The sequence below is a fragment of the Orussus abietinus genome, unplaced genomic scaffold (assembly GCF_000612105.2).
Source record: "Orussus abietinus isolate OABI.00-Male unplaced genomic scaffold, Oabi_2.0 scaffold21, whole genome shotgun sequence".
Lineage (NCBI taxonomy): Eukaryota > Metazoa > Arthropoda > Insecta > Hymenoptera > Orussidae > Orussus > Orussus abietinus.
This window is the reverse complement of record NW_019396018.1, coordinates 1,106,845-1,133,383: the sequence shown is the minus strand read 5'-3', so window position 1 is coordinate 1,133,383 and position 26,539 is coordinate 1,106,845. Positions and strand designations below refer to the sequence as shown.

General features: G+C 38.4%; 4 protein-coding genes across 5 annotated transcripts; 2 read left to right on the top strand and 2 right to left on the bottom strand.

The window, feature by feature from the left end:
• Nucleotides 1-112: 112 nt before the first annotated feature.
• On the top strand, nucleotides 113-3,573 carry LOC105697517 (succinate--CoA ligase [ADP/GDP-forming] subunit alpha, mitochondrial). Its single transcript, XM_012420882.2, has 7 exons — nucleotides 113-357; nucleotides 1,247-1,482; nucleotides 1,553-1,774; nucleotides 1,941-2,045; nucleotides 2,250-2,429; nucleotides 2,609-2,743; nucleotides 2,994-3,573. Exons 1-7 carry the CDS (start codon nucleotides 321-323, stop codon nucleotides 3,078-3,080), a joined length of 1,002 nt encoding a protein of 333 aa, XP_012276305.1. The 5' UTR covers nucleotides 113-320; the 3' UTR covers nucleotides 3,081-3,573.
• LOC105697520 (UDP-N-acetylglucosamine transferase subunit ALG13 homolog) lies at nucleotides 3,292-4,538 on the bottom strand. Its single transcript, XM_012420884.1, has 3 exons — nucleotides 4,475-4,538; nucleotides 4,303-4,387; nucleotides 3,292-4,184 (listed from the first exon to the last, which is right to left on the bottom strand). Exons 2-3 carry the CDS (start codon nucleotides 4,384-4,386, stop codon nucleotides 3,771-3,773), a joined length of 498 nt encoding a protein of 165 aa, XP_012276307.1. The 5' UTR covers nucleotide 4,387; nucleotides 4,475-4,538; the 3' UTR covers nucleotides 3,292-3,770.
• Nucleotides 4,539-5,477: 939 nt separating this feature from the next.
• On the top strand, nucleotides 5,478-16,889 carry LOC105697668. Of its 2 annotated transcripts, none has more exons than XM_012421206.2 (4): nucleotides 5,478-5,695; nucleotides 6,858-7,082; nucleotides 7,153-7,279; nucleotides 7,696-16,889. In XM_012421206.2, the coding sequence occupies exons 2-4, from the start codon at nucleotides 6,893-6,895 to the stop codon at nucleotides 13,550-13,552; spliced, it is 6,174 nt and encodes a 2,057-aa protein (XP_012276629.1). In that variant the 5' UTR covers nucleotides 5,478-5,695; nucleotides 6,858-6,892; the 3' UTR covers nucleotides 13,553-16,889. The 2 variants fall into 2 exon arrangements, with proteins under 2 accessions (XP_012276629.1, XP_012276628.1); XM_012421205.2 differs by having other exon boundaries at nucleotides 6,389-7,082.
• Nucleotides 16,890-18,431: 1,542 nt separating this feature from the next.
• LOC105697486 (high affinity choline transporter 1) lies at nucleotides 18,432-24,936 on the bottom strand. Its single transcript, XM_012420843.1, has 11 exons — nucleotides 24,765-24,936; nucleotides 24,348-24,455; nucleotides 23,854-24,082; nucleotides 23,242-23,470; nucleotides 22,851-23,088; nucleotides 22,149-22,359; nucleotides 21,779-21,909; nucleotides 21,265-21,539; nucleotides 20,103-20,696; nucleotides 19,370-19,563; nucleotides 18,432-19,043 (listed from the first exon to the last, which is right to left on the bottom strand). Exons 1-11 carry the CDS (start codon nucleotides 24,934-24,936, stop codon nucleotides 18,779-18,781), a joined length of 2,646 nt encoding a protein of 881 aa, XP_012276266.1. The 3' UTR covers nucleotides 18,432-18,778.
• Nucleotides 24,937-26,539: the final 1,603 nt, after the last annotated feature.

Sequence of the window (26,539 nt, the reverse complement as noted above, 5' to 3'; positions counted from 1 at the left end):
GGTGGCGCTTAGACCATAGTAACATACCTTGCCTTCTGCGCATCATGAAAAATAAGACAATGTTCCGACACTGTTGATTTTATGATCGGTGTCGAGTCTGTCGCTTCTGTCGAGAATGACGGTCAGTGGTGGTAGTTGGTGGTAGTGATTTCGTGTGATACGTGGTGTAGGTTGCAATAGCCGCGGCTCGTCCGTGTCTCCTCGTCGGAGCGCCTTGGCTCGCTTCTTCGCCAGCTTCGATCACAGAAAAGTTTTAATGCTAGTCATCGAATAATCGACCTCCCCTTCGTAATTGCGAATTGATCAGTACCGTCCTCAAAATGGCAGTGGCTGTTAGGGCATTTTCGAAATTCGCTGGTAAGCAGTCGCTGCCGTTTATTTACCTTAATTCAAGTTTCCTACAGGTCAGCCCTGCGACACCCAAGACCGAAAAAAACGACAAGACCTGACTTGATTCAGCGCCATCAATTTGACGTTCCTTTTCTTGATAGTTTGAACACGAGGGTCACAGATTTACTATTCGCAACGGGCCAATCTCGTAATTGTATTAACAATCTATTATGTAAGCAGGCATAAGTCGAGTGGGAACAATCAAGTATTTTATCCAATGATACATCCATAGGCCACGGATTAACTAGATGCAATACCATTAAATGTGCAGATTGGTCAATAGGCAAATGTCATTGGAGTGTTCTAAGTTTTACTTTTGGCCTTAAGATCAAAGTATTTGATCATTTGATTTTCAAAATTAGTTTTGAACGATATGGGTTTCTTTCTAGGTTGAGCAGTTGTTACATATAAAACATGTACATTTAACTATTTTTTTTTATTTGGAATTGTAATCTTTGCCCTCGAGCAAACTTGTGTGATAACATCGTGTCTATTAATAACCTTGGGGTATTTACACAATCGTGATATGCCAATATACTTCTACTGATGAATATGTAATTATTAAAGAATGTGACATTAGAAAAAGTGAGACACAAGGCACAAGATCTAAAAATATGACATTTCAACCTTGACACCTAAAGCCAATCTCAAAAGGAGTCTTTTACATCATCGAGTTACCTTATGTGTCACGTATGATAGGCCTTGGTTAACTGATTGCCTTTTAACTTCTGACATTTTTTATAAATGATAAGCAGAGAAAAATAATTTGTTTTATTATATTTTAATTGCCTGTCAACTTTGACTATATTTCATACATTTCATTTAAAATTATAAGGCTCAACTTTCTTGTTTGCAGCTGGAAGCCGTAGTAATCTATATCATACTCATATGAGGTTTAAATATACCGACACGAGAGCAAATTTAAAAATTGACTCCAATACGAAAGTAATTTGCCAAGGCTTTACTGGAAAGCAAGGGACATTTCACTGCCAACAAGCGCTTGATTATGGAACTAAAATAGTGGGCGGAGTCAGTCCTAAAAAAGCTGGACAAGAGCACCTTGGCAAGCCTGTTTTTAAAACCGTCAAGGAGGTTGGTTCATAGTTTTTGCATAGAATGTTACACTCTCGTTCATGAAATATATATTATGAACATAAAATAGGCAAAGGATGCAACTGGAGCCGCGGCAACTGTGATTTATGTACCACCACCAGCTGCAGCTGGAGCGATTTTAGAGGCATTAGAAGCTGAAATGCCTCTAGTAGTTTGTATTACAGAAGGCATTCCTCAACATGACATGGTTAAAGTCAAGCGGCGATTACTCGAACAGAGTAAATCTCGACTAATCGGACCAAACTGTCCTGGAATCATTGCACCAGAACAGGTTGTATATTTATTTCACATTTGCTATTCTTACCTAGTCACGTGCACAGTAATTACATGATTACTGGATGACAAAACTTGGAACCACATTTACATATCCAATGAATGTAGAAAAAGTAGTTTGCATCATTGGACGTTTGGCTAAAGCAACACTGGTGCATTTTCAGTGTAAAATTGGCATCATGCCAGGACACATTCATCAGAGGGGTAGAATAGGTATTGTGTCAAGGTCTGGAACTTTAACCTACGAAGCTGTGAACCAAACCACACAGGTAAAGTTTAAACATGATCGAACATTTTTTTCTTTTAAAAATAGAAATAACATAATCGATTAAATAAATTACTTTTTTATTTATAAGCTAATTCAAACATCATGTATTTTGTGATATGAACATAAGTTTGGCAATCTTGCCAAAATATTGTACAATTGTCCATTACATGATTACTTTGGATTTTAATGAATTTTTTTATTGTAGACTGGACTAGGACAAACTTTATGTGTCGGCATCGGTGGTGATCCCTTCAATGGCACAGACTTCATTGATTGTCTTGAAGTGTTCCTTAAAGATCCAGAATGTGATGGAATTATTATGATTGGTGAAATTGGAGGCAGTGCCGAAGAGCTAGCTGCAGAGTACCTCATAGAACATAATACTGTTGGTTGCTGTTCAGAATTATTGGTATCAAAATCCATCCTGATCCACTATCCTAATTGATCCTTACTGTTGAACTATTCCTGACTCATTATGTAACCTTACTCTTTCCCAAGACCAAATTGTATTATTAAACATAGAAGCAATATGTATATTATACTAACAGTTACATTTATTTCCAGGGTGCAAAAGTTAAACCTGTTGTATCCTTTATTGCTGGTATAACTGCTCCACCTGGCCGAAGAATGGGGCATGCCGGTGCAATCATTTCTGGAGGTAAAGGAGGTGCTCAAGATAAAATCAATGCACTTGAGAAGGTATGAAAGATATCTTTTTGTAAGAACATTTAGATATTAAGACTGGACTACTTTGGACATTTAATATAATTCTTCATAAGATTAGCCTCAATGCAATCTCATGGGTGGAAGTGAGATAAAATTGAAGTTGATTCATAGCAGTTTCAAAACACTATGGTTTTGCATATTTTGCTTGTATATCAACGTTTTGTAACCAAGAGACTAATAAAGTCCATCATACATATTTGATAATTCCTTTATTTCTCTTCAGGCTGGTGTGATAGTGACAAGGAGTCCTGCACAAATGGGTGTCACGTTACTGAAGGAAATGACTCGCCTCGGTCTGGTCTGTAATTAAACTCTCCAGCCCATCTGCAAAACTATGTAGTTCTCAACTGTCCATGTATACTCGTAAAATAAATTCTAAATGTAATATCAACTGTGACAGCTTGCAAGAGCAACAATGAAGGGATGTGAATACCGAAGACTATACGAAGTTAAAGAAAACTCTTGGTATATATAATATTGGTGCCACTTGTATCTAATGTTCTGATATATACATATTCAAATTCATGCCCATTGGCACCATTAAAAAGCAGTTTATTTTAAATGTATACAGTATTTTGTATAAATTATTTAAAAGAAAAACAGCTTTCTTCCCACTAATTATAACAAAGATACAAACTGCTTACTTAGAGCAGATTTTATGCCAATGCCTGCCATTCTAATTTTTTGTAGCCTGTCATGTTATTGCTTACAACTATGTGAACTGTACTAACTAAAAATCTATTATTTAGGTACCAAGTGTACCCATGTTGTAAATTATATTGAAATATAATATATGACTATTACCACACACAACATTATACCTTTAAGTTACCTATTATTACTTAAATATCCTGAATTTAAATTTGATTAAAAAAATATTTAAAAAGAACTTGTATTTTATCAACATCTAATAAATACATTATATATAAATAAGTAACATAATATAGATAGATATTATATAAGGTATACGATAGATAGGTTAATTCTTTTATTCTCATATCTAGAAACCCATAATTTTATCAATAAAATTGGCAATGTTTTTGCTATTGTCTATGAATGTAGAATCTAATTTGGATGTATCCATTGTTTGAATAAGATCCAATAAGGTATCGCAAGTACAATAATATAAGCGACCCTCACGATAGAGCTGTTCAGCCAATTCTAATTGATGATTATCCATAAGAAGTTCATTGGTAACCACAATTAGTGGTTTATGAGCTTCTAGTGCTTCAATACAAGTTCCTGCACCTGCATGACTTATGATTAAATCTGCTGAACTGATATTTTCCGTTATGGAAGGACGCAGATGAAATGAGTCAATATGTTGAAAGCCGCATCTTGGAGTACAATCAGGATCTAACGAACTATTTCCAATTTGTAATATTAATTGATTATATCCTCTTTTGTTGAGCTCCTTAAACAAAGCATTGAATTATTTTGCGTAAATTTGTTTATTGCTATAAATGATAAACTGAAAATGTATCTGTTCCGTGATATAATTGAGAAGTTTCTTGCAACGATTTTTATAATACCTGAAGCACCTTTTCGTCGGTCACGGTATTTATAAGAGCATCAAATTTCGTAGTTCCAACTGTGACAAAAACTGTTTCAGACATGCTACATAGGAATATAAAAGTGGAATTAAAAACGACAAAGAAGTTTAAGACTGAAAGAAATTTTCTTAAAAATTATAAACGATATTACCAGAGATGAATTGGGAGGTTGCTCACGAGCAGGGCCGTGCGATCGCATCCCGTGCTGCCCTCTGGTTTCGTACGTTAGCTTTCACCGTTTTTTGCCCCCAAGGGCGGCGCAACGAATTTCTGATAGGAGCTCGCGCACTCGCGATGGCGGTACCATCTACCAGTCGCCGTTGGCGGCTCACGTACTCGTGATGGTAATACCATGCGGCAGTTGACGGTGGTGGCTTACCTACGCTTACCAACACTGCTCGCTTTTGAGGGTAAGGGAAGAACATTCGTAACGCTCCATTTGACTTTATCTACTTATCTATTATTATTAAGTACATTGTTGCCTCGAACTCGACGTGATGCGGAGCTTTGGGGCACGCGTCGGTGTCGCGTACGGAATTCTCATTCAGCGAATCTGCGTGAGTGTGATCGCTCCGAGAAATCATCTACTTCTTACGAATGTTCTTCCCTTACCCTCAAAAGCGAGCAGTGTTGGTAAGCGTAGGTAAGCCACCACCGTCAACTGCCGCATGGTATTACCATCACGAGTACGTGAGCCGCAAACGGCGACTGGTAGATGGTACCGCCATCGCGAGTGCGCGAGCTCCTATCAGAAATTCGTTGCGCCGCCCTTGGGGGCAAAAAACGGTGAAAGCTAACGTACGAAACCAGAGGGCAGTACGGGATGCGATCGCACGGCCCTGCCCGTAAACAATCTCCCAACTCATCTCTGATATTTCATTCTTCCAAGAATGTTGCATGACGAAGACTGCCTCTCCATCGTACTCCTAAATCCGGGATTTATCGGGTCCGGATTTAGTAAATCGCGCGTCTCCTTCAGATTAATAAATACGCAGATTTGATTCTGAGCGTCTCGATCGACACTTAAATTCCGATTTACTGGGTTTGGATCCGTAAATCCCGGGTATCGAGTAGGATGGAGACGTACTTACACTGAAATTGAAATAGAATCGAAATGGAAAATCTCGATTAATTACGTTCGTTACTTCCTTTGAATTTCTGATTGGTTGTTTGTTCATCCTGTAAGCGTTGACATGCCGCGCTTTTTATGACACTTGACGCGTTTAGTGGGACCGGCTTAAAGTTACTCGAATTCGTCGCTTTTGTTTTTGGCTAGCGTATGTATGTACATACATACATACAGTTTTTATTTCATCCCATTTTTTCAATCCTGACAAGTGACGTATTTTTGTAAAACTTACATGTAGAAACAGTAAGTAATGATTGAATTTAATAAGTCGCAAGTTAATACATTTTATACCGCGGTATTTGTACATACATATTAATAAAATGTCTGTTTAGTTCATTGTCATCTTTTTCTTCTAACACTTTGTTAAAATGTTGTCTTCTTAACTGTATCCAGTTTAATTACTTATTTCTGCTCTTACGTGGTTTGTACGCATCCGTATTGCTTGCTGCTCTTAATTTTAGTGGCTTGGTTGAAAATAAACCGTCAAAAATAGCACGTTTTGTATATATAAAATGGAAAGAGATTTGGTTTTGCTTATTGCTCAATTCTTTTGCCGTACATGGTTTAGGCTCCAATAATTTAGAAGTCCTTTTTAAGAATTACGTAATTTTGATAACAATAAAGGTCGGTCAATAAAAACGTTTTATTAATTGGGAACATTTCCCTTTCAATTAATGGTAATCAGGATTTTGGAGCGTGATGTTTTTGTGTTAAAAGACTGTGTTTTGTTGGCTAGCAAATTGTTTAAAAGTGTGTTACTCAAATGTGTTTATTAAATGTTCTTGTCAGTAACATGTAATAATTTTTCATTGCTCATGAGAGCACATGACTAATAATTGCTATTAATATCTTTTGATACATTATGGGAATGTGAAAATTGGAACATGTATATAAGAAGGAAACCAAAGTGGAAAGCATTTATTATATTTTTTTTAGAATGAGCCATGCAATGAGAAATAACATACTATAAAGATGGAGATTGTAAACTAAATTGAAAAGAGCAGTAAATACTTAGGGGATGATTCGCTCGAGTATAATAATGAAAATAATATAATTGTTAAGACTATATACAAGAGAAATACAAATAATTCAAGGACAAAGGGGAAAGCTTCAAAAAGGAATCAAATTAAGTCAAATGTGAAAGGTTTTAAACCATGGGATCAAGAACGAATTGAGGATTCTATGAATATTAAAATGGCAGATGTACTCTTAAAACAATGCAAACCTCTGGTAGTGCAACTAGAACGCTTGCCGGAAGAGCTGACGGAAAGATTGTTATTAAAATACATCTCTAAGAATCAACGTCATATGGCCTCTGTACACAAATATAATCAAAGTAATTCACCATGGAATTACAGAGATGTAGTGACAGAAGATTCTGAAGACTTTTTTGTATCTGATGTAGTCGAAGGAGGCAGAGTTTCTTCACTGTCATCTGGAATGGAGCCATCGTCATCTGAAACTAATACCAGATCTAGAAGTAGGGCAGGAAAATTGCCTTCTATGGCCAGGAAGGAAAGTAATAAGAGATCTAGAAATAGGGCCGGAAGGTTTGTTCCTATGGCCAGAAAGCGAAGAAACACAAAAATACAGACTGTTAACGGAGAACTGCTTAAAGATCATTCTTTGGGTAATTATCTAAAATTAAACATCTTAATGTTATAGTATTAAATCACGTTTACATCGTATCAAAATTTCAGATCCTGCAGCAAAAACAGATTTCAATGGAGATTTCTCATCTGTTAAGAAACATTTTGACATAAATGCAGATGCTAAGAAACAGACAGTATCAAAAACGATGCTGAACGATGGACTAGGGTGTAAAAAGTAAGTCGATGATAAGAGATCAGTAGAAATTTATTTATTTTAGTTGACATTGATTACATTGCTAACTGTTTATTTTATTTAAAATAAAATAAGCAGTATTTTATAATGTTATGGAGAGGAAAGTGGCTTTCAGTTATAGAACGTTTCCTTCAGCCATATCGTTAGCTATTTTAATTTATACAGGGTGGTCTACTTAAAACCAAATACTTGAATACCTGCCTTGTATTTAAAGATATATGAAAATACTTTTGACCAAATTTGAAGGGTATTATAGTCCAAATTGATTGCATGAATGATTCTTGTTCTAGAGTGATTTTTTTCATAATTGTTAAGACCATTAAAGCTTTTTGGGTTATTCTGTATAGTAAGCATCCTGTATAGCATGCATCCAATAATATATTGGGCAATTGTAACAGGGTCAGTAAAGATGGAAATGTGGAGCTTAGAAAGAATCAAGATGATGTTGAGCCAAACATTTGGAAATGTACAAGAAAGAGGAAGGTTGACAGTAGTGGTGCCAGTTCAAGTAGCGATGAATTTCCTGTAAAGAGACCAAAGCTATCTCAAAGGAACCGTACGATTTTATGGGAGGATTACGAATCTGAATCTATGGATGCTGAGGTTTCAAACATAATGAAGTCCAGGTTAAGCTCTCCATTTAATGATAACAACTTCAGAAATATGCCAGAAAAACTAATTCCGGCTAAGGAATTAAGAGTCGTATTGATTAGATTAGAAGATATGCTTAATATGAGTGTTTCAAGAGATTCATCCCCCGAGGAATGTTTAATTATCGAAAATGAAGCTGTAAGCTCATTGATAAATGATGAATGCAATCTAATCGGAAGTACTAATTTTGAACGTACATCAAATGATACAGTTCTTAGAACAAACAAAAAAATCAATCAATTACAAAATGAATCAATTAACAATGAAATGCATTCACCGATGGGCGATGTAATTGTTGAATCCAACAAAGAGGTTGATGAATTGAAAAATAAATCTCCTAAAAATGAGATTTCATTTCTGCAGAATAGTAAATTTGTTAGCAAATGTATATCGTCAACAAGTGAGCAAACAAAAATGGTCAGTTCAGTAGTAATCTTAATTTCGTTGGAAACATTCAACATTCCCTATACCAAACACTATTCCGCCGCAGAAGCAGACCGTTTGATAGAAGAATACACGAATTCGGTTTCCTCGTTTAAAATTAAAAACTTTCCAATGAGACGTTACTTAAAGTCTATAAAAAATGGTACAGTAAAAAAGGATGTACAGCATAATAAGTATTCTTATTCAGGATCTACAGAGCAAAACAAATCTGTTGAAACGATTTCTCCAGATTCATCAAGACTGCAATCTAAGATAATAAGTCAAGCTGCAGAAAGTATTATCGATAAGAGGCACTCTGGTTCCACCAGTAAATTAGAAAATACATCAAAGTCTCGAATAATAAGTAATATTGTTGTGAGACCACCAGATACTATACTTGTAAATAATTTGCCAACGAGAAAGCGTCAGAATGAGTTGTACAATAGATATTACATAAAACAGAAACTAGGGCCCCTTTCCATGACATTAAAACGAGGTGAGTCTTCTGACATCATACCATTATCAACGTCATCAGCTAATGTTTCTGATTCTCAAAGTGAGAATTCCGAAATAGAAGATAAAACTACTGGAGAAGGCACGCTAGAAATAACACCAGTACCAACAAAGAAAGTCAAGTTTGAACAAGCTCATAAGAAAGTCACGAAGAAGGTGAAAAAGAAGTTTCCGTTGAAGAGAGAGAATAAAGAAGCTCAAATTAATCTTAAATCTAAGGGAACGAAGAAAATGTCCCCGAAAAAGAGTACCGAAAAAAATTCTGCAGAGCAGCAAGGAAAGGAGGACTTACGATGTGGTGTCTGTTCACATTTATTTGAAACTAAAGAAGTACTCTTTGAACATGTTCTTCGTCATACTGAGATCGAACTGCAAGAGGCTTATGTAAAAGCAGTCTCAAAATTAGACAAAAAGGGCAGTGCTAAAAGTAATAAAAGTGAGAGTCCGAGGAAGAAGGCGAGGACCAAAAAACAAGGGGTATCTCAAAAAGAATTAGAGGAGAAACCACCAGAGCAGGAGTGTAGTAAAGATGCCTTGATTGAAGATAAGCAGTCCAATTCTAATAAAGAAAAACAAATATTGTTGCCTTCTGCAAGTAAGTCACCACATAAAATTCCATCTTTAAATGAAAATCCTCGCTGCCGCGTTTGTTCTAAATCATTTGAGACACAAGAGCTTTTGTTGAACCACGTGAATGGACATTCGAAAGAACAAATATATTCAGCTCTTCAAGGTGACGATACTAAGGAGCCTCAGCCAAATGAAATGCGATGTTGCATCTGTTCGAAACTTTTCGAAGAGAAAACTGTCCTCTTCAATCACGTTTTGAATCACTCAGAGGAAGAACTACGAACAGCATACAAACAAGCCTTGGTTAACGGAGTTCCAATAGCCATTGTTAATTCTATACCTCTCAGTGCATCCAGCGCCAATGTAGCTTCAGTATCTACATGGGTTTTATCAGACGAACCTGGGACCAGCAATGCTGAACCCAAAGTTAGCATAGAATCATCATTGGAGACACTTTTATCAACGGTCAGCTCTAATATTAATCAAGGCTCGACAGAAAACAGTTCCTTGGCCTTGCCAGCTCTTTTAGTACAAAGTCCTACTCCTTTGGATAAAAGAGATAAAAAAGTTTCTGTATGCCCGTGTCACGCGAACTTGGACATCACCCAGGATGGTAACATTAAGCTGGAAATATCACTTCTCTGCCAAGTCTGTGACGTTCTCTTCAGATCTAGCGGCTGTCTAGAAATGCATTATCGCTCCGAACCCAAATGCAAGACTAGCGACAGAACTCGCAATCGAGTGACAAAGCTTTTTTGTACCACCTGTTGCGAGATCCTGGACTCCATGGCAGGCATGAAACGCCACTTAACGATGCATGCAAATCTCAACCGAGGTGTCAAGGTCACGTTCCTTTGCAATATTTGTAACGTCGTTTTCTGTGGCATCGGCGTCCTTTTCTATACCCACTGGTTCAACCACATGAGGAACCCCTTATACGTAGCGAGTATTTATTCTTTCCCAAAGAATTCTTTGGTGAACACGAGCCAACCACAGGTCGTTGGAGAACGGAAAGATTTCCTCTTCGTAGCTGAGCACGTGTGCAAGTCCTGCAGACGTCCATTCGCTTCGGAAGCCGACCTGGAGAAACATACAAACGAGCCCTGTAAGGACCTGTTGGACTCGTCTAACATTATACCTGAGAATGTCAACATTAGGATGACTTGTAGCATCTGTAAGGTGACTTTTGATGGCTGCTCGGAATATGAGAAGCATTTAAAGAATCATTCTGAGCTATTTAAGGCACCCATGAGATATGCTTTTATTGTAACATCGCCTTGGCAGAGAGCGTATATCTGTGAAGCTTGTAAGACCATCCGCAAGTCTTTGACGGAAATGGAAGAGCACTGGAAATGTCACGCACCTTATCGTGACCGATATTTCTGTAGCAGCTGCACCGAAGGATGTGATTCATTTAAGGAGCTGATCGAGCACTGCAAACAGCACGAGGGTAATAATTGGAGGTGTACGGTCTTCTACAGAAAGGCTGAATATTGCTGCAATCATTGCTCATTGGGATTTGAGTCTGCTGCAACCTTAAAGGAGCATGTATGTCTGCCAAAAAAATCGGCTCAAGGGGATAAGACAAAGAAGTCATCGCTGACAACGTCTCAGAGTAAACAACCACAGAGTACTAAATGTAATAATTTAACACCCGTTTCGCAAGTTCCTTTAGCTTTAGCGTCAACAGAAGAAACTGAAATCCCTGACGGTACCATAGATACCCTGACTCCTGTTGCTAATGTGGTTTCTTTAGCTTTAGCGTCAACAAAAGAAACTGAAATTCCTGACGGTACCATAGATACCCTGACTCCTGTTGCTAATGTGGTTTCTTTAGTTCAAGATAAAGTACAAAATGGTGAATCCGCCGTTGCTGCGCCAGAATCGGTTAATGATAACTCAGTTACACCGTCGGAGAGCAATGCACCAATTGCTGCACCAATGGTTGCATCAGTGTCAGTTGCTCTTGAGACATCTAACAAAGAATCTACATGTTCTAGTACAAAGCAAGAAGATCCTACCGCCCAAGTTGCAATGGAAGCTAAGAATGATTCTATGACGAAATCTCTACCTCCAAGTCGTAGTGCTGGTAAGGATCTCTTATCTGAAGCAATTACAATTGAAAGAACTACGTATTCAATTTGTTTGACTACAAACTCTAAAATAAATAATCCCCCAGAAAAGGTCAGTGATCGTTTCATGGGTTGTCAGAATTATCAATTGCGCGAAGTATCGCCTGTTCCGGCAGCGATACTGTCTGATGCCACCAAAACTGCAGTAATCTCTCCGAGGACGAGAAGTGATCAAAGCACGCCAAAGTCTATTGGCGAAACATCCATAAAAGTTCCGAAGAAGCCTGATACTCTTAACATGATCACTGTTAGTAATAAAAAGGAAGACATTGCGTCACGGGACTCCTTATCCTTGCCAGCTGAGCTTCGTCAAAAGGAAAACTCGTCTGTCATTAAGAAATTGACGATTTCGGAAAATGTAACGAGCAAGTCAAAGGAAATAGAAAGCACTGATGTGCATACGGAATCTAATGAAAAGTGTATCTCTCAGCCAGAAACCAATACTCAAGAAATTCCCGTTGAAACGGTAATAGTCAAGCCTACGGCAACGAACGATTCAAAGGACATTGACAGTTCAAAAGAAAGCATATTGGAAGTCGTGGACGAATGGATTACAGTGGATAGTATTGAGCACCGTTTAGATACAACGGTAGCCACCTCGAACGCTTGCAATGAACTAATTGTGGCATGCACGAAAGATGTTCCTAAAGTTGGACTTCTTCGCGTGAAGAGTATGTCCGAGCTGCTGGAGAAGCCCGAATTATCTTGCAAAACCTGCAAAGTAACTTTTGAAAATCACGGAGCATTTCAGGCTCACAGGAAAATGCACGATGTACCGGGACCATCATCTCAGAATGCGAAAAACGAAAAATCAGGATCAGTGGTACCAGACAAACCGACTCTTAGTGTCTCAACGCTTCAACCCGGGATTCAAATTTCAACCACATGTCCTCATTTGCCTGCTCCTATAGCATTGGCTACACGTCCAGAAAACGTTGCTGCTACCACGACTACGGCTTCTCATGTAGTCGCTATGCCGGCTCCACAAAGACAAAAGGGCGCCACAGCAATGTCTATTGCGATAAAGAAACTTAAGACGGTCGTAATTCCTAGGTGCTCCACGGGAACGGATTTTGCAAGAGTTTCTAGAAGTAACGTTGTATTAGGACTATCGAAATACCCGCCAGCAACCTCGTCTTCAATTCGAGCCATGGCCTCTGTGCGGCCTTTTTTGTCCAGTAAACAGTCGAATACGAGCTTAACGACGCAGGTCGTCGATGTGACCCCATCAGGTTCCACCACTTTAGAGCCAAGTGGTTCTTTCCGTACCATGCAGGGTCGTCTTTGCTGCTCGTATTGCTTCTTCCGAGCAAACTCGATCAATGAGATGGAAACCCATCTCGCATCTCACAGGCAGATCCAGCCGCGGCAACAACAGCAACAAGCCCAGTCACAGCCTTTCCAAGTCCAACGATATTGCCGCTATTCGTGCAGGTTCTGCAAGAACTTCAGTAGTATCTGTGAGATGGACGTACGCCGACACGAGGTTTTACACAATCAAATTTTACCGCAGATATCGCAAACTCAGACGCAACACTATCGCCAAAGTATGCAATTGGTGGAAGGGGATCAACAGCTGCGTTCGTATCAGGCTCAGTCGAGGTCTATTGTCACCCAATCATCTGTTGTTAACACTTATGTGCCACCTGTTGCTCCCGTCAATGTAATTATCCAATCTTTGGAGGACCAGACCTCACAGTCTAACTCATTCTACCAATGCACTATCTGCAAAGATTCGAGATTCATCTCGAGCGAAGAATTGTACGCTCACATGGCGAGTTATCACGCGGTGCCTGTCCGATATGTCTGTGACTATTGCATCCAAAGGCCTATATTTGATAAGAAGGAGACTCTTCGTTGGCATGTCTTGGCCTTGCACGCATATGGGTGTAGTACCTGTTTCCAGCGCTTCCGTACAAGCGAAGAACTACGGATACATAGATTGAGCCATGAAGTTACTCTTTGAAGCTTAGTCAGTGATTACGTACTTGGGATACCAAATGCAAGCGTCTGACAGGGAAGTTCATTTAGACATTGCATTGTCTGTAACCGATACTTCTTCCTGATCTGTGAAGTGCCATAGAATAGGAGTTCGCAGATTTAATGGCAGACCTTCTAGCTTAGATGCGGGTTGTTAATTTTAAATGGAATATTTTGTACTTCCGTTGTCTTTCTTCGAAAATGTACAATATGCGATCAAAGTTATTTACTGGGTGGAAAGCGGTGAAATTGCCAGGTTCGGCTCAACTGGTACAGTTGTTAATGTTGCAGGTTGCGGTATGAGCTCCTAATGCTTTTTTTCAGTCTTTAGGAATCATTTTAAAACCCTGCAACGAAAATGAATTTAACCGAGTCTGTATTAGGCTAACCGAGATGAATCAATTAGGGTGAATTGTATCTGTTTTCTGGCTGAAGATGGAAAAATGTAGCGAAGGGAGAAATTCAATAGGTGAACGTCCAACTTTGAAAATGCACACAGTATCCGTAGGAAACGCGAGCTCTACAGTGTTAACTTGTGTATAAATTATTCAATTTTTCTCGGGTTCCTCGTCTTCTACCATCAGCAACAACGAGATTAGCTCATTCCAGTTATGTGATACGATCTGTATAGTAACAAAGTATATAGCTAAATAGTTTCCTCTACGCTTTTACGTTTCATTAACCTGAAAACATAAATATCTAAACATAGCACAAATACCTATCGGACGCCAAATGAAACATTTTTGGAATAAAATGTACCATTTCCTGAAATAGTATTTTAATTTTTTTTTATTACTTGAAGTTAGTAAGATACTCTGCATACAATCTAATTTATTTTTTGAATCTCCAATAACGTATAATACAGTTCCTCGATTTAATATTGATTGTTCTTTATAGCTTACCCCTTCTATAGACTTGTTTAATTTTAAATTTCTCTTATTAAATTTCATCATGTACTGTTTAACTTTAAACTTCCGTTATTAAATGGTTTTATATTTAATTGCTCAAATTGGAGATAAAAACGTAATAATGATCTTTCGAAATTTGGTGTAGTCTGCTGCGTATTAGAAAGTATCTTAATTCTATGCAAAGTTAAGATTCTTGGCTTTAATATGCTAAGAAGGATTGCCATTGTATGTGAGGAGCTAAATTATAAATTCTGGCACTAGTTACGTTTCTTCTATGACTTAACAGAAAGGAAACAGCCTTAATTCAGACCGTCGTTGTACATGTACCGCACAAGAAAAAAGTACATGAATTGATTTTAGAAAAAACTTGAAAATCTAGCATCGTTTTCAATAAATATATTAACGCAATATTTTGTATTCACGTTCAACCATTGTAATCAAACGGAAACAAGAATACACGGATTCCTTTCAGGATTTCCTAGCATGTTTTGTCGTCGATTGATTCCAAATTATTTTTAATATCAAGGATGCAAATTGCCAATTTAACGGTTGTACTATGCAATATTGTAATCCTTTGCACGCCGGGTATATTTTAATATTTAAATACCTAGTTCCACCAATTCAGTAATTACCGCCGATATGAATATTTGTGAGGGCGCAATTATCATTGAGGGTGCTTACTTTTAATTATTATTACCGTATTGGCAGTAGAATGATTTATAATATCGTATTACATATTTATATATCGTTTCTACCATATGTATTCTGTTTGAAATTATAAATAAGAGCTAGGCTGAAAGTAAGAAATTAATTCCTATTGTGATTTTTACCAAATTTCCGGCTGCATTGCGCGCCTTGTTATCCCATCAACTGATCAATAATTGATTCATATTTTGTATTTATTCTAGAAACGTGACCGTAATTTTCCTTGTATTGATATTCTTCCTGATTCAAGAACGAAATGTTGATTAAAAATTCGGGCATCTGTGAATTGTTAACTCGATGACAGCACAATTGTCTGAATATTAGTACACGAATTAATTTGAATATCAATTGTTATTCATTAAATGAAGCGTCCTTTACTTTGTTATATGTATTACAGTGTATGTAACTCGCCTATAATTATGTTTTTTTTTTTTTAAGCATGCTTTACATTGTAAGTAAATATTTCTCTTTGTTCTGAGATTCATTCCAGATTGTAAGTTTCGGCGTTCTCTTGTATATTTTACTAAAAATCTGCGTAGACACTTCGTAGGATTCGATTAAGGAAGACTGATTAAGAGAATGGCGATGATCTATCGACCAAAATTTATTGGTACGGTTTCATTCCCGACCGCACTTTCTCGAATCGATACAGATTTTATCAACCTTGAAAAGATGACACGGGCATCATTTTTCATCGCTGTAGTCTGTAAGTGTTAGGACTAACTTACAAGTCTATTACGCTGTAACGCTCTTACATTAGTAGAAACCAGAGGATTCCGATGGACTGCCGATTACACCCGATTTCGCGTTAATTCATTATAAGTGTATCCTTAGTCTTATCCTTAATTTTACTCTTTGGCACACAATTCACATTGCGACTGTTTCAATTAATAAAAATCCTCGCAAGAAGGGAGTCCCCCTTAAAAAATGACTGATTATTGCACGAGTTTAGTCTCTGACACACTGAGAAAAATTATCCAGTTCTTCGTCATGCATTAAAAGCAAAACTTTTTAACGTAAAATAACGTTTGCTTCACTGTGTCAATTAAAAATCATACGCGCGTTAAGTATTTCCGGTTGTTCAAATTACCGCGATTGAACAGTTCGTTGATACCATTCTTATTTTATATTAGATTCGTTCTTAAGATATTTTTCTCAGTGTGTATTGTATCTAAGTACATATAATACGGTACTTCAATTCGAATACGATCGCTAAAGTGGGTGATTTTTGGATAACTACACAAGTAGATATGCAATTAAGTATATTTGTTACGATGTTATTGCATTTATATTTCCCATTTTATATTCGCACGTTATCTCTTCCATTGTTCAGCACACCTATAAACCGATATACGTATTATTCAATTGTTTAAATAATTTAACCCGTGCCCTAAAGTTTGGGAAATAAAAGAGATGCCACGATTGCAGTTACAAACTTATTAAAGTTGTGAAATTTCAACAATTTTGTTATACAGCTCGTACGTATGTATATTATATCACGCGTGTTCTATCGATCTCTTTACTTGCGTTACAACTCCGCTTAGCATAATTACAATAGATTAAAAAATATCGCAAAAAATCTTGTTTCATCGTTCAGCGACCGTCTGTAACTCCCAAAACTTTCGCATTTTAAGTATTACCTTAAAGTCTATTTCAGATGTAGTCATAAAAATTGTACGAACGTCGCAATATATTCCGTGTATTCCAGTATTTCGACGAGATATCCAAATTTGCAAAGTAATTACCCAGTAAATGTTACAAGTAGCGATAGTAATACTCGTATCCCGCCTTATCATTTTCCATAAAAACGTGGACAGAATATTCGAAGTTATTGAAAAAAAAAGTATGTTGATCCCAAATACGAACTTTTATATTCTGGAAGAACTCGTTTTCAGTGGATTTTTCTTAGGCTCCAGATAATAACTACGAAATCCGGTTAAAAATTGTGCTCGTGACGAATGTTACATATTCTGATTACTCTCTATCGTTTTTGCTGGAAAATGTTAAGCGGCATACATTGGTCGGATTTTTTTTTTATCTTATACTAAGAAAATTGAAGCTTACGTTGATTGTCGGTTTACCGTTTCAGTACGATAAAAAAAAAGAAAAAAAAAACTAGATCGGAAATGCCTACGGCAAAGACGTTTTCAAAGGATGGGAACATTTAGAATGAAAGTCTCATCTCCATGGGAAATTAATTATTTCACAGGATTACGAAGCAGATGATCCCTTAACACGCTATTTCGTTGGTTCAGATTCTTTAGGTTGAAATCGGTGATAAATTAACGAAAACATAATACATAAATATTTTCTACCGAATTCTTATTAGTCTTAGAAATGCCCATCCATTAAATACGAACATGTCCATCTCTGGAAATCGCAAAGTTCTATCCCTTTCCAGGACTGACAAGCACTAATTTCACTTTTCGGGGACGTAAATGTACGTGTATAGTTAGTGCGTACTTAACAGTATGTTTATTACGAGTACATACATGATTACGCGTAACTGCACTCAGAAAAATATATGTATGTATTGTCGCCCCAACTAAAATCTTCCATACGTCGAATGGAACGTTTTTGGAACTCTTCACCAGACTTCCCTCGCAATAGAAAATTTGGACAATCTTAATAATAATTGTTTAGCTTTTATTAAAATCCTCAGCCGGGGCTTGAATTTTTCTCAGTGCAATGACTGGTTGCGAGTGGATCGCGGGATATATATAACTCGAATCGCCGAAAAATCTATCGCTATTCGCTAAGATCTACGGGTGCAAAAATATCGTCTTTGTCGGATATATCGACGTTGGACGTACCTCCAACTTACGATACATGAACATGTGGCTTTTGGCACATGATTCGATCTCGTTTAAGAAACGGTGCTCCTGTCGGCGAACACCGACCCTACAATTCGCCCTTAATACTGAAAAAGTCGGCTCGCGAATTGCGAATACTGCGACATATGATCACGACGGAATGCGGTACGTCGATCCGGAGATTTTCCCTTTCGTTTAAATAGTGTCTCCAGGAACGACGATTAACTCTAGAATCTGCTCACAGCCTCATCACGGGTCACTAATTAGTTGTTCGGAGCGGATGGATGAAACGTCTGGTTAATAAATACGATACCATGCCCACATCAGTACTGGCATTACTTGAGACAGGACTTTAAATGCTTATAATTATTTCTTAAATTTTAATACTGCTTTAAATACCCTACTTGTCTATTGGTTTCTTATTTCAAGTTATCCTTTGCTTAGCACTGATCCAACTCTGGTTTCTCTGTTCCTTTCGAGTAAGGAAGAGCGTCGACTAACAGACTTCTGTTTCTTCATTTTTCTTCTCTCGTGCCAATGTTTGACGATGAATCTGTGCGTAGAAACATTTTCGCACATATTTCATTTCCCTGCTTGAAAGTAATGAACAGTCAAGAGTATGACGCGTATTGCAATTACTTTCCAATTGCATACGGTTTGTCTACTTCTTATTGCAAATGGCCCGCTATTCGTACAGTCATGACGGAATATGTATTGTTATCCCCAGGCAGAATTTAGTTATTCGTTCATTCTTCCTCTTTGATCTTTCGATAATGCCGATTTGCTCTAAAATCGACTGACCGCCTCGTCGTCCGCCACTAGGAAATTACAGTTCTTTACTATGGATGGATGAAAAGTCGGACTGGACACGATACTGACGAATCCGGTAGGTATCGTTTCTTCCACTGCCGAGGAGTGCCGACCAGGAACGTTTGGTCTTTTATCTCTTCTTGCCAAAGTCATGCGATAGTCTTCTGTACGCAAAGGCATTGATGGATAAGTGGGCTGCCTAGCAAGTGTCGTCAAAGCTCTATCTCCTGTTTCGTTAAAGCTGAAAGAATTGAATTAAAATGGAAAAGAGGCTAAATTCCCATCTATATAATTAATTATATCCTTTAAAAATGTACCGTGAATATTTTTTCCGTCATCAAAATACATTTTTTAACCGAAAGTGACTCACTATTCTCTTTTATTCTATACTCTAAAATTCAATAAATAAGATGTCATAATTGAAACACCGAAAAATTGACCCGTACGAATTTTTAATAAATCTTACTCTGGTTTTAAATTGAGAAACCGTTTAATGGACGGTGTATGTAAACATTTATTGTATACATTAAAGTATACATTAATTATGTAAATGTGTAAATGAAATACCTGTGATGCCTAACGATTCCTCTTTTGATGCTGCAATGCTCGTTCCCTACCACTCCACCCACAGCGGTCCCATGAGTTTTACATGCCTCTACACCTGGTACAGGTGATAAGGAGCTGGGTCCATAAGATCCATTACTTTGTCTTCTGTCAAGGATGTGCACTAGCTCGACCGAAGGCGTCGGTGAGAAAGTTCCCTAAAGCAAAGGAAACCTCAATTAATCCCGTACGTTGCCTCCATTACAACTAATGTCTAATCTTTCAAACTTCTAAAATGTTAACTTAGAATCCAAAACAGAGATTTCCACGACGATGTTATTTTATTTAGATGTATTTGTACCGTTAAGATAAGTGCCTTTTGGCATTCTAAATATTTTTTAACATTCTTTATTGTTATCTCTGATGTAGAATTTCATACCTTTCAATTCAATCTTTACAAGAACTAAAATTTAATTATACAAATTTTTACCACACACCTGCTCTAAAGTATTTGTGCTTAAAGTATGTGTAGATGTTTTGATATATATATATATTTATTTATTTATTTATTTATTTATACAATTTTTCTCCAAACTGGGTACACTGAATCATTAGAAACTTCAACACGTGGTTATGGAGGCCCTAAGGATCACGCGCTGAAGTTTGAAATGATTCAGTGTACTCTGAAGAAAAGTTTTATAAATATTTTAATGTTTTGATACATATAAATGATAATTTTCTAACATATTAACTCTACCTGCAAAGACGGTCTCCTGAGTGTGCCTCCCTCCATACCGACTAGTTTTACACCTTTGACGTTCTTTTTCAGAATGACACCCTCTTGGGTGTTCAGTTTCAATTCCATGTTGCTTCTTTCGACCATTTTCTCGGTTTTTTGGGTGGCAGAGAGTCTGGCGTAAGGTGGATATCCTCCCGGAGTGGCAATCGGAGTCGCCGTTATCGGTGAAGTCGCTGTCACAGGTGTCAATGCTGTCATCGAAACATGAGGTACGGTTCCTCCGTTCATCCCATAACTGTTTTGCGAGGAAACCTGCCCAAATGAGACCGTGAGGTCTCTCGCACCTGGGACAGGGGTTGCTCGAGGACTGATAACGTCCTCGACAGGGTGCGAGCCCTCGACTCGCCGATTTTGCAATTGCACCGGAGGCTGCGAAGATTTCTGAGAACTACGCAATGTTCTAGTACCCTGATTAGCATTTCTCGCAAATGTATCGGAGCCCACGGCTCTGGCTACATCGCAGAATCCACTGGATGTTTCGAAACGTTTCGTTGGCAATTCTCCATCGCCTGTTCCGTCTCTTTCCGCCTCTAAAGCCCCTGCTGTTGTTTCCTGAAATGATCATCGATGTATCTTCATTTATTGCTAATATGGAGTTAAACGCTGCGGTTATTTTCGCCGATTTAGTGCGTCGCAATTCATCTTAGATCTTTTCACTTTAAGTAAAAGGACAGCTACACTGATAAAAATCAATGGAAATTTACATTAATTTTTTACACCTCATACCTTAAGTTTCACGTAGAAAAACGTAGAATGGAAGAATTAGAAATTAACGAATGTATAAATACCTAACGTTGTATGTTTACCATATTAGTGCATTTTTACTTATATTTAGTGTAATATTACGTTATAATATCTATAATTTCACTAAAAGGCTGAACGTGATATCATAGAGCAATATAATTTTACTGCAATTTATCGTGGCATCAAAATAACCAATGAGTAAATTTACGTGGGCATTTTTATCAGTGGACGGTCTTTTTCTACTCGAATGCAGTGAAAATCGGAGCGGTTTTGACAATTTCACAAAATAACATTGAATGGTGTTTGGATGCCTATTTTTTAAACTGTTTTTCTTATTGTAGTGCTTGATAGTATATGATATTTTTTTTCTTCTTACGTTCACTGCATCGTCCAACAATGCAGCACCTGAGCTGCTTTGTATCACCCCAGTGCGGTCTTTCGGAATTCCTGAAGAATAAATTCCCAGGACATCGGTGCACTTTGGCAGATATCCTCTTCCCAAGACGTTCCTTGTGAAAGTGCTTACTAGTAATTGCGTAAGGAGAGCTCCTATCATTATGCATGTACGAAACGGGAACTTTTGCATTTTCGATTCGTGGTCGTAAAAGGGAAACTCTATCAGAGTGGGGATTCCAAGAGATTTCTCGCCACCTGAAGGATGTAAAATGGAAATGAAGGTGTTATTCCTGGTTTTTGATAACATGTAATAATAATCATGACAGTCGAATGGAAAATATGCGATGCTAAGTTTATATGATTGCGGTCCATGTAAAGAATATATTTCAGAACTTTTTGTTTCTGAGAGCGCCGTAATTCCCGAGATGTATGAAGGTAATAATTAATAAATACGTAGCAAAAAAGAGTAAATTAATATGAAATTAATACTCTACCAGCAACGCGTAAAACAGTAGCCATAAGGTAGCCGGCTAAACATCCATAAGCATCAACCGCAGAAGGCCAATAAATTATTGATACAAGTTGAGGAAATAGGACGACGTACACCATGTCAGAACATAAGTATCTGAAAAGATCGAAATCAAAAGTTATTAATAAATCTCTTACTACTGCTATCGAGTAATCAATTTCCCATAGTGAGAAGTAAAAGTTCTACGCAAATGTTATCAACGAAAAAGATTATTGTTACACTCGCCAAACTTATGTATATGGGTGGATTACATATTTGCACGATTACTTTTGGGTTATCGGGGCTTTCAATGTAAAGTTGAAAAATAAAAAAAAATATGCTCATGAAACACTCACGATAAGTAGCAGACACTTCTGACAGTCAAAGCTACTACAGTCGAAAGAATAGCGATCGCGATTATAGTAATCCTAAGTACCCAGTCCAGCTCTCTTTCCGAAGCTTTAGGTCTTATCGTTTGTCTGTAAATATTTCTTGTGAACATGGAACTGCTGGCCAATATGCTCGAATCTGCGGAAGACATGACCGCTGCCGAGATCGCGCTTAGTCCTGTTGGAAAGGAATATCTTAATTATTTCTTCAATAATATTTTTAATATTTCACCAGGACAAAAGTCTCAGTCATTAAATAAAGAGATCATGGAAATACGTCATGTCAACGTTATTCAGTGAGATGTCTTCCGTGACGCCCCGAAATAACTTCAGCATTTCGACGTATCTTGAGAAAAAAAAAAGAATTGCAAAACTACAATTCAAATATTGCTCAATCAACTTATTTCCATTGACTTAAAATACATCATCCAGTCTAACCATTCTAGGTATACAACATACTCGTGGATCTCCTTCCTTATTTCTTTATTTATTGATTTAAGCAGAATCCCTTTTCCTTTGCAAAATATTGGGTTGATGTATAAGTAATGGGGTTTTTAATACGTAACAAAACGTGTAGAAAAGAAAACGCCATTACTTATTAATCAACCCAGTAAAGCAAAATAAAACAAGGTATTTCTGTATTTTCTTTATTAACTTGCAGCAACTTACCGACAAAAGACACCCACTGGGGAGTTAGCTCTCTGAGAACCAAGGGCAAAATCACACTTCCATCTTCGATGGCAAGTGTTCTATTATAGCCAGTAACGAAATACCAATCGGTCGCTCTACCAACCACTCCCAATAGTGCAGATGGTACAGCTAAGATGATACATCCGAACATAGAAGTGATGGAAAGCACCCTGGCGATGGAGGTGCTCTTCACGCTGAGAATTCGTTGAAAATAACTCTAGAAGGAAATGTTGGCGTGAAAATCATTAACGAGTATAACATTCTAAATTTGTCATAATATATGCATATATAGATACATGCATACGTATTGATAGTCCCACGCAACGTGTAAATGAGAACATTTTGTTACAACAAGAGTCGAAAAGATCACCTGCCAAGGTATGCCGCCGAATATCAGAAGCAACATCCCGTCAGCCCACTCGCCGAAATCCTCTTTTCGAATTTCTCCTAGCCAATCTTTTTGACTTAGATTCTTCTCCAGAGAAACTGCTGGATGCAGAACTGCGAACGGTGTCACTACGGAGAGGCCAATTGCTATGCACCCCAGCAGTAAAGCATCGGTGAGTGCCACAGAATACCATCCTCCAAAAACTGTGTACCTACAAAGAAGATATTTAATTTGCATATCGGGTCAACAAGGATATATCTTTTGAGAATAAATAAAATTAAATGTCTGTTAGATGTTCTTATCTTTGGTGAAAAAAGAATTAAAGTGTTATACTTAAATCGAGCTAAGATCCAAGGATTACGAATTGACTTTTCATATTATGGAGTAATTTATTAATGAATTTCTTTTCTTGATGGTTAATTTTACAACATGGATACGAGATGATAGGACGATACACCGGTACAATGCTTTATCCAGGGATTGTTGCTTTGAAGTTGAACGCTTAAAGGACGCTTCGCGTATTTTCGCCCTTTCAAAAACGGAATGGGATTCGCGCCTGGACGCTTCGCTAATCTCGCTCATTATTTTACTCACGTTGCAGCGAGCAAAGCGGACGCACAGATGCTGATGTTCTGGTCGATCCCTGCAACGATGGACAGGGAACCACCGAGAGCTCGTAAAACGGCGCCACACCAAAAAAGATCCCCAAGAAGAGCTGGCAGGAAAAGGAGTGCTCCAACCCGGGCTCCGTATAAACGCTGGAAAGGATCCAGCATCGTCACGTACTCTGCTCTTCGCATTTGCTTAACGAATAGCACCGCACCTGCCGAACGTTCAAAATGGAAAATAAAAATCTCGGGTGAGTATTGCAACAAATACACGTAATACAAATTACACCAGAGATCAACGTAAATCTGATCGAGTAAGTCTCAATCAGTGGAGATCTTCGGATCTCCAGATATTCAGAGAATGCTTATAGAGCCAAACAGGCAAAAATGAAACACATGAAAATAGAGGATTTATTGTGGGAAATTTTACCACCAATCTTATGATAGATTCTAAACAGAAACATTGGGGAAATAACTTACCAAATAGTAAACTAAGACTGTACCCTATGGGTACTTGACACCAGGCCAAACCTCTTGTATACATCGCCTCTGCAGTTCCATTGATAAATGCTCCCCCGACCCAGGTTGCTGGAGACAATTGCCGCGCATTATAATAAATCAAATTAAAACATTTTGGTCCAGACCGAGAAACGTCATACCAGGCACAGTTAATCTTTATATTGGACTTTCCGCAGAATTTGGAAAAGCTCAATTTTTTAAAAGAAATTTAATGGTGCACGATGAACACGTGACATCTCATGTAGGTAACATTTCTAAGTACACTTATTTATTAGCCCTCGCATTGGGAATAATTTTAGAAAACGGGTAAATTCGATCTCTATTGTGTTTCACGTGGTGGGGAGTCGTTCATAGGTTTGGCCGTTCGTCCGCGCTTACCGATCATGGTGAAAATTCCAAGGCATAGTCCCAATCCTCGATTTGCCAATATCAAATCATCCTGACATCTTTGGGAGTTCCTTCGTTTCGCGGCCGCAGCCCAGGCCCCGACACCAAGAACCAACAAGTAAAATACGGCTACACCGGCAACCCCTGTTACGTACATGGCCATTCTTCCGGCTCGTGTCGCGCCCCCTGTTTTTTGTCAAGGACTGTCACCCTCTGTTTTTTTCACCAAGGACTGTCACCCTCTGTCTATCTGTCCCTCTTCTCCTTGTCAACGGGGTCTTCGCTGACTCCGGTTAATAAGAGCAAATGGGGAAAAAGGTTCCTTTCGAGTGGTTCTTGTGGCAGTGGAATTTCTCTCTCTTCTCCCCTCCGTGTATCCGAGGTCAGTTGCATCTGAAAAAGGTTCACCTCCGATGCACACAAACTGTTCATAATTTCTCCTAAAAATCATTAAATATGACAGTAAAACTTCTACGTCATATCGACGGAACTTCTAAGTTTTATCGCCAAATCGTTTAAAACAAGCGGGTCAGAATACATGTACATGTCGGATACATCGTGCAATTATTAAAAGTGCATACTTATTAATTCTAGGCAATCGATGTATCAGATTTCTTGTAATTACAATTTATCAGACATGTTTTATCTACGGTAGGGATAATACGAGGAAGTAAAGATAGCGGTCATTGAACCGCGCATTTCGAAAAGGAATCGATAATGAAAATGTAAGAAAGGGTAGTACAAGATCGGAAAAGTAAACAAGCCGTGAAAATAAAAATCAATCGAGGAAAACCGAATGAGCCGGAAAAAGAACGTACGGGAGAAATAATCCCAGCATAAGGAAACTAACCACTATCGACCTAACGCTTCCATTCAACGGGCCGGGACCACAAACCCTAAATCCACCCCTTCACCCATCCAGCATCTCGGCTGACCACACATAAGCAGCCCTGTTAGAAAAATTCGATAAAAGAACGCGACACCGGCCTCCGCGGTTGCTAAGACGACAAGTAATCCTGTACAAAACACCGAATTGAGGGAGTACGCAGGTGCAGAAAAGAAAAGGAGGTAAAACCCCCAATGGGCTTTCCTAATCCTGAAAAAGTCCTCTCAAATTCTCCTTCCACTGGGGGAAATTCACGTTCATCCGGTAATATTCTCCGGCAGCAGCTGGTTTATTCCACCAGGCCGCAGATTTTTTAAAAGTGGTTATTCTCAGGGGACTTTTCACATCCTGGGAGGGACTCACCTCGGTCGGCTCCTTGTGAGTCGGGACTTCATCCTTGAGATCTCCTCCCGAAAGCGTCTGGTTCTTGCGAGGAGCCTTCGAGGGACTCAAGGATCTCCAGGAACACCCAGCCCATGTTTTCCCGAGGAGCCTTGGGCCTAGGGCCCTCGGAAATCTCCCGTTGCCTTCCTCTCGACACCCAGCCTCTTCCTGGACCACTCGGCACGCACTGTGGCCGGATGAAACGGTCTCGTTCCGCGGCGTGCAATTTCTAGGGGCTAAGATCCACGTGCGGGGGTTGTATTGATCTGGTCGCGCAAACTCCCGCCACCGTGCGGTAGGATGGCAGACGCCGAAAATATCTCAAAACTCTTCACTCGATCGTTTCTTTCCGTTTCCAATCGACGCGATACTCACGCTTGACTATGTGTCACAATAAGGGAAACAATGAACAACAATAGGAGAATAAAACCGAGGATTGGGGCTCCCTCCTGCGGTACATCGCGTCTAGTCTAGTGACATTTCAGATTTTCAGTAA

What these genes read in the sequence shown, in the direction of transcription:
- LOC105697668 (XM_012421205.2), top strand. Translation starts at nt 6,635, where the DNA reads ATGAATATTAAAATGGCAGATGTACTCTTAAAACAATGCAAACCTCTG. An exon ending in GCTTAAAGATCATTCTTTGG is followed by an intron (nt 7,083 to 7,152) that starts GTAATTATCTAA and finishes TCAAAATTTCAG; the next exon opens with ATCCTGCAGCAAAAACAGAT. An exon ending in GATGGACTAGGGTGTAAAAA is followed by an intron (nt 7,280 to 7,695) that starts GTAAGTCGATGA and finishes CAATTGTAACAG; the next exon opens with GGTCAGTAAAGATGGAAATG.
- LOC105697486 (XM_012420843.1), bottom strand. Translation starts at nt 24,936, where the DNA reads ATGGCCATGTACGTAACAGGGGTTGCCGGTGTAGCCGTATTTTACTTG. An exon ending in TGGAATTTTCACCATGATCG is followed by an intron (nt 24,456 to 24,764) that starts GTAAGCGCGGAC and finishes AATTGTCTCCAG; the next exon opens with CAACCTGGGTCGGGGGAGCA. An exon ending in CCAGTGGGTGTCTTTTGTCG is followed by an intron (nt 22,360 to 22,850) that starts GTAAGTTGCTGC and finishes CCTTTCCAACAG; the next exon opens with GACTAAGCGCGATCTCGGCA.
- LOC105697520 (XM_012420884.1), bottom strand. Translation starts at nt 4,386, where the DNA reads ATGTCTGAAACAGTTTTTGTCACAGTTGGAACTACGAAATTTGATGCT. An exon ending in CCGACGAAAAGGTGCTTCAG is followed by an intron (nt 4,185 to 4,302) that starts GTATTATAAAAA and finishes GCTTTGTTTAAG; the next exon opens with GAGCTCAACAAAAGAGGATA.
- LOC105697517 (XM_012420882.2), top strand. Translation starts at nt 321, where the DNA reads ATGGCAGTGGCTGTTAGGGCATTTTCGAAATTCGCTG. An exon ending in TTTTTAAAACCGTCAAGGAG is followed by an intron (nt 1,483 to 1,552) that starts GTTGGTTCATAG and finishes AACATAAAATAG; the next exon opens with GCAAAGGATGCAACTGGAGC. An exon ending in ACCTCATAGAACATAATACT is followed by an intron (nt 2,430 to 2,608) that starts GTTGGTTGCTGT and finishes ATTTATTTCCAG; the next exon opens with GGTGCAAAAGTTAAACCTGT.